Below are 10,136 nucleotides of genomic sequence, written 5' to 3'. Positions count from 1 at the left end.
TGTTTCAGAAGTATTTTTACATATGTCACATCTAAGTTTTACAATGCAAGTATGTTTCAGGAGTAATTTTACATATGTCATATCTAAGTTTTACAGTGGAAGTATGTTTCAGAAGTATTTTTACATATGTCATATCTAAATTTTACAATGGAAGTATGTTTCAGAAGTATTTTTACATATGTCATATTTAAGTTTCATTCTCCTTTTAAAATATAAGAAACTCATTAAGTTAAATTAGTAAGCTACCTAGTTCTTAGTTACTAATCTTTTCTACTTTTATTTAAGTTTTGTTTCTTTTAGTGCTTGAGATGTAACGTGCAGGTAAAATATTGAACAATGTTTATCAATTTAGGGAAAAACAAAAATATTATTTGACCTCTAACTATAGTTTTATATCTTACTAAATTATTAATTTATATTAATATTAAGTAATGGTTATGATTCTCTGTTTTATTTAAATTTTGTTTTTATTTTAACTTTTTAAAATGTGTTTAGATGCTTGGATTGATGTATGTTTGTATGCCACCTGTATATAGTATTCATGGAGGCCAAAAGAGGGATTTGGAGCCCCTTGAACAGACAACTGTGATCTGCCATTTGGGTGTTGGGAATTAAACCTAGGTCCTCAACCAGTTCTCCTAAATGCTGAGCTATCTCTCAAGCCATTCTGTTTAGTTAGTGACAGTTACTCCAAATGGTCCATAAAATGAGCATTAGAAATTACTGTTAGTACTTTTAAGACTTGCCTGTTTTGGTTCATAGTCTGGGGCTATAGAAAAATTCTGTGGCCTGAGTAAATTATAAAAAACCCAAACATGTAGTAAATTTATAAGTAACTTTATTCCTTTCAGTTTTAGAGGCTGTAGAGTCCCAGAGAATGGGGTTGACATCTGAAAGAGACCTTTGTACTGTATCTGTAATGTGGCAGAGAGCAGGAGGGGTTGAAATTAAGCCCATTCTTTGGATAGCTGCCTACCCTCCCCCAGAAAATGTCTGTTCAGGAGGTAGAGCCTTGAGGACCCAAACACTTCTTTTTAGGCCTGCCCTCCCAGCAGTATTGCATTGAGGGTTACATATCAACCAGAAGTGTGGCTATCCTAGCCACACTGATATCCTAGCATCTTGTAAAACTGGGATACTGGAGTGATGCAGGTTAAGCCTCTTGAAGCAGTTAACATTGAGAAATAGTGGATTAGTTGAAATAACTATACTGTCCTTTGATGTTTATCTATTTACATTTGAGTTTTACAAGGCAGAAGTAAATGAAGTTGTCGTTCAGTGTTCTTCTCCTGGAGGTAAATTAATCTAGAAGGAGTGTTTAGGTGTCCCCTTTATTTCCACTCCAGGTATCTGGTGATTTCCGGGGCTCATTTACTGAGTAAAATTAGACTCACAGAATAGGTCACTCCGTTGTGTATGGTTGCATAGTAACCTCATCATGTTACCTTTTGTCTCGTTATGGTATGTCAGGTCTTGTCCTGTGGTTCTCTGGGGACTAGAACTGATAGAGTGAGTGCTTATATCTTGGAAGAGGGTTTATTAGTGTAGCTTTACAGGTTGTGTGGTTTCTCTGGTTAAACAATGATTACGTCCCAACAGAAAGGCCAAGAATCTAATAGTTGCTCATTCCAGGAAGCTGATTGTCTCAGCTGGTCTTAGTCTAGATTAGACTCCTGAAGAAGTGGGTCCTAACACCAGTGAAGGAATGCCTCAGCAGTAAGATAGATGAACTAGCCAGCAAGAGCGAGAGTAAGCAGGCAAAAGCTGCCTTCTTCTATGTCCTTTTATGTAGGCCGCCTCTAGAAAGTATAACCTAGATTTAGGGTGAATCTTCTCTCATCAAATGATCCTATTAAGAAAGTCCCTCACAGATGGGTCCAGGGTTTGTGTTTTAGTTGTTTCCAAATGTAGTCAAGACTAGCTGAGGGTAGTTAAGTTTAAGTGATTTATCTAATTATATAATGTTTTGAAGCATCATGTGCATGTTATGAAAGACAGACTTTGTTTTGCATTCCCTTTCATCTGGTCATTTTAAAGATTTTGCATCAGGGGCTGGAGAGATGGCCCAGCAATTAAGAGCATTTACAGCGTCCATATTGGTGGCTCACAATTGTCTATGACTCCAGTTTTCTCTTCTTGCTTCCATAGACACCTGTACCCATTTGCATATATGCACCCCTCCTCCGTACATGCCTAACTAGAAAAATAAAAATTTTAAAAAATATTTTTACGTCATGGCCAGTTAAATAGCTTAGTGGGTAACGGGGCCTCCCACCCAGCCTGAGGATCTGAGTTCCACCCCCAGAGGCACTTGGTGGAAGGTGAGAACTGATTCTGAATTCCACGTGCATGAGCACACCACAAAACAAACAAACAAACAAACAACAACAACAAATAAACAAAAAAATCTTAAAAAAAGTGATTAAATATATTTTTAGATCATAGTGTTTCAACAATTTCATATGAAATACCTTTGTGTACTGAGGTTTTTGCTTATCCTGCTTGGGGTTCTCTTTTTTTGTAGGTTTAATAATTTTCGTTCTTTTTCTCTATAGTACTCTCCAGTCATTGGTTTGTCCTTTAGTTTGTGAAGGATGTTATTCGCTATGGAAAAGTAAAACAGAACAACAACAAAAGCCCATGCAGTTAACCCACACAACTTTCCCTTTGATAGCATGCGTCTGTCTGACGGAGGTGTGGTTGGATTTGACATGGAATGGCCGCCCACATACAAACAAGGGAAGCAAAGCCGAGTTGCTGTGATTCAGCTGTGTGTGTCTGAGAGCAAGTGTTACTTGTTTCACATTTCCTCTATGTCAGGTTGGTATCTGTGTGGCCGACAATAATATATCAACTGTCTTCCTGTAAAATTAAGTTCTTTCATTAAAAGGCCTTCTCTCATGATCTTGTGTTTACTCAAGTAATTGTGTTTTACCTGACCTTTATATCTTTTTCCTGTGCTAGAGAACAGAGAACTGAAGTTTAGAGGTGTAACAATATATATTAGGTCTAACTAACTAACTAACTAACTAACTAACTAACTAACTAACTAACTAACTATATATATATGTATAATGACATGTATATAGTCTAGCAATAATTATTAGAAGTAAATAACAATAATTGTTAGTAGACGTGGCACTCAACCTCATTTTTTTCTAGTGGATTTTCAGTCAGGACTCTGCCTTAGATAAGAAAGTAAAGAGTTAAGATGAATGTGAGTCTAAATTTAAGCTAAATACAAGCATCAGTTTAACATACATATAATATGCATAGTAATAGTAAATCCATTATAAATAACAGGTTATGGAAATAATCATTCATGTTTTAGTTTTCCCCCAGGGATTAAAAATGTTGCTAGAAAATAAATCAATTAAGAAGGCAGGCGTTGGAATTGAAGGAGACCAGTGGAAACTTCTGCGTGATTTTGACGTCAAATTGGAGAGTTTTGTGGAGTTGACAGATATTGCCAATGAAAAGGTAGAAGTGATATCTGTATTATTTTAGTGAACATGGTAACCTGAATTTCACAGAATATGCGTTTTTTATATTTTTTTTCTACAAGCATAATATAAGCTACATGTTGATTTCGTGGCAGTACAGAAGTTCAAACTACGGTAATGAAAACCTCCAGTTCTGATTTGTCTCAGCATACACAGTAGCCTAACCAATGTTCCTCCATCTTACTGCAGCTTATGCATCGGCACACGTGAATACTGTATTTCAAAGTCATTTATCCAGCTCTTTTGTGAAGAGGACTGCAGTGCAGCTTCTGATACAGAGCTCTGCATGTCAATTTGACCGTTAACACCATCGCCTATATTCCAATATTAATAAATGAAATAATTAAGTTCTCATACTTAGCCAAGTATTCATTTGGCCAGGAAGTCAAAAAGTGTTCTAAACCACTCAGCTGCTTTCTAGGAATGGTATCTTTAAAGTTTAAGCATTTTAATTCCCACACTAGGGAATCTCAGAGTTAAATTCATAATGTAGACTATAAATGAGATTTTAGTGATGGGAAGCTTGTTTATTCTGGTACGTTTCTACCTTTATTTGTGGCCTGATCCTTTGGTGGGGCTTAGGCATAGCTGACCGTAAGGAGTATGTCTGCTACATTGCCTTTTCATTACTTCCAGCTGAGGTGTGCGGAGACTTGGAGCCTCAATGGCATGGTTAAACACGTCTTAGGAAAGCAGCTTCTGAAGGACAAGTCCATCCGCTGTAGTAACTGGAGCAATTTCCCCCTCACTGACGACCAGAAACTGTATGCAGCTACTGATGCCTATGTACGTATTTAAAGACCCTTCATTATGTCATTTTTTTTTTAAATTTCTTGTACTAAATTGCTTTAGAGAAGTTTTACTGTGATAGTATCATTAGCTAAAATATTTTATTTTAGTCTGGTATAAAAAACTGCCTAGGAATACATCAAGTAAAATTCTACATGTTAATACAAAGTACCAATTAATAGATTGTAAAGTGGTAGTTCTGTTCACTGTCATGAAGCATACTGATGTCCAATTTCTGTGTAAAAGAATGTGAACTTATTGAAATGACGAAAGGCCGAGGCTTAGCCGGCACAAATGGTCTGATGATGTATTTTGTATATAAGCAATTCTGAATTAGAAAAATCATAGGCTTTCTATATTTAAATTAGCCTTATTCCCTATACTTATATTTAAAATGTGGAAATTTAGAAAAAAATGCGCCCAAATTTAGTTGCTGCTTTTCTTAGATGAATTTTATATTTATAATCTGTACGTTCTGGAATCTAGGATTGTATTGGAAAGTATTCTTGTAGATTTTGCTAGAGAGATGACACACATATTTATTGTGGTTATCTTTAACTTGTACTTTGTTTTTCTGTTGCTTTTTTATAGGCTGGTCTTATCATCTATCAAAAATTAGAAAATTTGGGTGATACTGTGCAAGTGTTTGCTCTAAACAAAGGTGTGTTATGGCTCAAAGTAAAAGGGAATGTGAATTTGCTGTTTTGTGCGACTTGTTTCAAAAAGTCAATACGTCTTTGCAAAGTATTATGCTGCTACTTAAATGTCTGAACAGTATTGCCCTGACAGTGAAATGCATCAGGATTAAGGACTGGACCTTGGTTTTGTTGTGGTGCTGCTGTTCAATCCCACAGACTTGATACTTACTGTCGTTGATAACATCAGTGAGCCAACCAGCTTCCTCTAGGCTGGAAGCATATACATTCTTCCTACAAATGGTTTAAAGAGTCTTAAATGCAATATTTTAGTATGTATGAGATGTGCTTAAGTTGCTGTTTTCTTCATTCAACTTCATTGTCCTGGTCAGATGTTTTGATAGGGTAATGACTGCAGGAGTCAAGCAGCAGGGGGTAAACATTAGTTTTTGTGCTACATAGCCCAGTGGTAGAATTTTAGCTCTCTTATCTTTTTCCCCATGCTTGGAAAATGGATAATAGCAAGCTGTCCATGGATTAGTTGTGAGCACTAAAGGGGCAGAGTATGCAAAACCCCTCTGTTGATGGCCAGAGAGAATTGTTACATAGATTGAGCATTCCTAATACATAATCTGGAATGCTCTGAAATTGAAAACTTTCAGAGCAATAACATAATTTACATAGTCATTGGTATTTGAAAATATTTCCTGGAAAAGGTGATACTTGAGGTAATGCCTGAAACAGGAGCAGATGTTTGCTAACCAGAGCCAAAGGGAAAAGGGTTGACAGGTGCAGAGCGACAGGTAAGGTGTCTGAAACTTGTGCCGTATGGCAAACTGTTGACTAGGACTGTAATGTCGGAGAAGCAGAAAAGTGAAAGAAGACAGGATGTGCTGGAGAGGCTACCTTCCTTCCGAAGAGCAAATGGAAGCTGTGGAGGGAAGTGAAAGGCAGTGCGTTTAAAACAGACTTACAAAACAAACTGTAGAATAAAACAGACCAACAAAACAAGCCATAAAGAGAGAAAATGGATTGTAGAAGAATGGGGACTTGAATTGGTTATTTGTGTCGAGGTTTGACAGGAGTGGATAGCTTCAAGATATATCTAATGGAGAAGCAGAGTCAACAGAATCTGAGGTAATGACAGTCATGTGCCAAGGTTTTGGCGGCCTGGCAGATTAACCCGGGTAATTAAGAGCAGGCTGTAGGTGTGAAGTTTTACAGTTGTTTGGAAATATGTTAAAGGGGAGGAACAGCTCAGAGAGCAAGAGGGTGGCGGCCTGTGGACACCTAGATCTGTAGGTTGTGCCTCAGAGGACAGTTTGTTTGAGATAAAATACTAGGGCTAAGGATCCTGAAAAACCCTTGTGTCTAATCCTTGTGTGGAAGACCCCTCTATAGCAGTTGCCCTAGGTGTGGAAAGAAATGAACAAGTATTGTTTGCAGAAAGCAGGGGAAGAATACATTTGAAGTAGGAGGATGTTATCAACTGTTTGGAATTTTGCTGAGATTTTGACAAACTGAGGGCCTATAATTAATCATCATTGGCCACCTACTTTTAATACTTTAGTTGTATTGGTGTTTTATGTGACAAAAGAGTATAGCAGATAGAGGCTGTCCTTCTAGAGCAAAAAGGGTCCAGAGGCTTTGGTAGTACAAAAATATTAGAAGCATAACATGAGTTGAATAGTATAATGATGTTGGTAGAAATCATGCTAAAATTATGTCAGTCATACTAATCATATTACCTTGAATGATGGAGAAAGATAATCTAAGGAATATGATTTTAAGTGCATATAAATAATATTTTTTAGAAACTATTCACAAAGGAAAAAATCATTGAATAAATATATGGCATAGACTTGTCTAGTGTTTATTATATATCAGTGTTTATTATGTATTGATTCCATTTGACAAGCAAGGGCAATACCATATGGCTGTCTAAAGGAAGCTGTGTGAACGCTTAGATGAAAGTACCACGCCCCCGAAGATAACTGCTTTCCTTGTGTAAGGAGCAGAGAGTGGAACCCAAGAGGATGAGCAAGATTTCTAGGAAACAATCTGGAAGAGAAAGTTGGGTCCGGTCAGTTAGGGCATTCTATGTTGTGAATCCAACTTCATGTTTTTATACTAAAACAAAGAAAACAGAAGCCCAATGATGGCCAACCTATAACCCTTAGCTCAGGGGTGTGAAGCTATAGTTGGTTGTTTTTCACTCTTTTATTCTTTGGGGGCCCCCATACCCAGCTCCCATATAAGGAGGTGCGTAAAGAAGGAGGAAGTTGAGAGTCAAAGGAACGGACACTATGGTGTGGCTCAGAAAGGGAAGGAAGCATGGTGGGGAGCAGATGGTGTGTGGGTGAGGAAAGGGCAGGGTCAACTGGCTTCATTCTCAAGTGTCAGCACGTTGACTGGGGAAAGAGTGACAGGTACATCTGTATTAAGAGTGCAGAATGTTCGTGGAAGTAGGTAGTGAGCGGTGGTTTCATTGGGCAGTTTTAAGGTCGGACCTCTGATTGTGGGAATGAGTGGCTCAGGTTAGATGAGGAAAAGGTCGTTGGAAATGGAGGAGCTGAGAATACGAGGTCCCAACGTGGATGGAACATCTCCGTGGGTGTTAAAGTCACTAGGAATGATCACAGAAATGATTGTGGAGGGAAAGACAGTTACCAATCATCTGTGAGTAAAATGATGTAATATCACAAGATGCCTAGCAGTCTGGAATAAAAAGATATGTGATCATATGTTGTATGCTTCAGGAGAGCCTGGGCTGTTTGAGGGATAGATGAATTGGTGAAGAAATTCTAATCAAGGAGATGGCTTCGGAAGGGAGAGCAGCCTGTGCTCTTACAACTGAGCCATATCTGTATTTTCAGCCTGGCTGTGGGGGTGCACGCCTTTAATCTCAGCACTCAGAAGGCAGAGGCAGGCTTCGAGGACAGCCTGGTCTACAGAGCAAATTCCAGGACAGCCAGGGCTACACAGGGAAACCTTGTTTCAAAAACCATCAACCAAACCAAACAAAAAGAAAGTGAAGGCAGGCTTCTTGCTGTTGACACAGAATGTCATATCAGATGGGGTGAAGTTGAGAGTCTGGAAGGTGCCACAGATGTAAAGGTTCAAATTTTCTTATGCTGATGACTGATTAAGGCAATGAAGAGTGACTCCAAACAGTTTTAAGTCCCAACTCACATGGTATTAAATTTATTTCTGAATCAGAGTAGTGTTAGTTAGAATCTCACTTCTCCTCTGTTTAGGTCAGTAAACTTTGAGTTTATAGTTTATAAATTTAGAATCATACTCTAAATTTCAAATAGCAAAAATTTGAAAAAGAAGTTTGAAAGTACAAGTGAGGAAAGTGAATTTGGAACTCAAGAAGGAAATGTTTACTTGGGTTCACTGTAGGGACTAGATGAAGAACTGGTACTAGCGCTATTATGATGTGACTCAATAAAATCTCTGCTTTTTAATATTAGTAGTGTTTTTTTTTCTAGCAGAGGAAAGCCTGCCTAATGAGATGAAGAAAAAGCTGAACTCAATCTCTGAAGAAATGAGAGACCTGGCCACACATTTTCCTGTCAACTGCAGAAACTTGGAGACTCTACAGAGGTGAAATACTGTGCTTTTTTAAATATTTATTTTATTTTTAAGTGTGTGTGTGCGTGCATGCCTATTCGCATGCCTGTACATGTGAGTGCAAGTGCCCTCGGAGGTCAGAGGTTTCAGATTGCCCCTGGATCTGGAGCTTCAGATAGTTGTGAGCTACCTACACACCTTGTGTGTGCTAGGTACCAAACTCAGCTTCTCTGCAAGAGCAGAATGCGTTCTTAATCCCTGAGCCATGTGTCTAGACTCCAAACATCCTACACAGCAGACAGAAAAACTTTAGTTCTTCAACATGTGCTATTTGGTAACTAGAGAGCTAGCTCTCAAGTTTCTATCAGCTGGTGTGTGTGCATTAAAACAAGTTCAGCTGCCATTGTGAGGCACAACCTTGGCCACCTCTGGAACACAGCTTCTGTGTGCTGAGTCCAAGGCAGTATTTCTCAGAAGATTTCACCTCATTGATGCTGGTCTCTTCTGAATCATCACTATTTCTCAGCTCCAGCATCCATTGGCCCAGTAATGCAAAGGTTTTACTTTAGTGGGTCTTGCCTCTTGATAAAGCACAGCTGCTTTTTCATCTACAGCTAACCAGACAGATTCTCAACTCAAAACAGAGTCTGTAAGGGTCTCTCCAACTTCCCTCTGGAACATAACAGGCTGGGCCTCTATGGTCTGCATTATTCTCAACATCCTTATCTTTCAAGCTCCCATAGAAAAGCTCGCCAAGCTTTGAACACTCATTGGCTTTTCCAGCCCAAAGTTTCAAAGTCCCTTCTTAGTCCTCCCCAAAACAAGATGTGTGGCCTGGTCATAGCAATACCCTACTCCTGGTACCAATTTCAATCACCTTTAATGTGATTTTCTTAAACATGATTCCTGATTTTACAGAGTACATGCTTTGTATAAATTAGCTTTACCTGATGGTTTGCTTCATAACAGCAAGCTAAATAGGCTTTCTTAGCATCAAGAACTCAAGATAGAATAGTTTGAGGTTTATTGCAGAAAGGAAGTTTGTTTTTGTTTCCGAGGACCCTGATAGGATTGGTGTTATTTAGTATTGTTTAGTCATTGATCTTAAATCCAGTGTGTCTCTGCGGTATTGCTGCAGTGGATTTGACTTGTGCAGGGTGTTGAGCTTGTCTGCTGCTAGCTAGTGAGCATGCTAAGAATCTTAAGGGAGGAAAAGTGTATGCTACCTTGTGTGCCTTCACAGGCCAGCTTTTAGCGGTAAAGTGCTTATGTCCTCCTCTGATGTTAGTACAGGATAAATAGACATTATAGTATTGTTAGCTGAACTGTGTCACCGTTGCTATAGCAGCACATTTATTTCACAGTTACATTTTATCATAACTGTTCCTACCACATTTTTCATGCACATTGTTACATATTAGCAGCTGTCTATATAGACATACTTATAAGATTGCCAGGCATGTTGATACATATATGTAATCTCTATATTCAGGAGACTGAGGCAGGAGGATCACAAGATCAAGGCCAGTCTGACTAACAAAAAGCTTTATAACATTTTATTATTTTAAAAAGTCTGTGAGTTCGAGACCAGCCTGGTCTACAAGAGCTAGTTCCAGGACAGGCTCCAAAACCA

The 10,136-nt window shown here is 38.5% G+C and overlaps 1 protein-coding gene across 3 annotated transcripts in view; it reads left to right on the top strand.

Moving 5' to 3' along the window:
* Wrn (Werner syndrome RecQ like helicase) overlaps positions 1 to 10,136 on the top strand; it is a 96,015-nt gene that overhangs the window by 13,113 nt on the left and 72,766 nt on the right. For 2 of the 3 annotated variants that reach the window (XM_005362508.3, XM_026786926.1), the window contains 5 exons: positions 2,675 to 2,820; positions 3,332 to 3,480; positions 4,140 to 4,289; positions 4,884 to 4,953; positions 8,422 to 8,536. In XM_005362508.3, the coding sequence (XP_005362565.1) occupies positions 2,675 to 2,820; positions 3,332 to 3,480; positions 4,140 to 4,289; positions 4,884 to 4,953; positions 8,422 to 8,536 (630 nt within the window). The remainder of the gene's footprint in view (positions 1 to 2,674; positions 2,821 to 3,331; positions 3,481 to 4,139; positions 4,290 to 4,883; positions 4,954 to 8,421; positions 8,537 to 10,136) is intronic. The other variant, XM_026786927.1, reaches the window with a different exon arrangement.

Source organism: Microtus ochrogaster, linkage group LG7_11, assembly GCF_000317375.1.
Source record: "Microtus ochrogaster isolate Prairie Vole_2 linkage group LG7_11, MicOch1.0, whole genome shotgun sequence".
In the NCBI taxonomy this organism is placed as follows: domain Eukaryota; kingdom Metazoa; phylum Chordata; class Mammalia; order Rodentia; family Cricetidae; genus Microtus; species Microtus ochrogaster.
The sequence above is the reverse complement of the archived record's forward strand: the minus strand, read 5'-3'. Positions and strand labels throughout refer to the sequence as shown.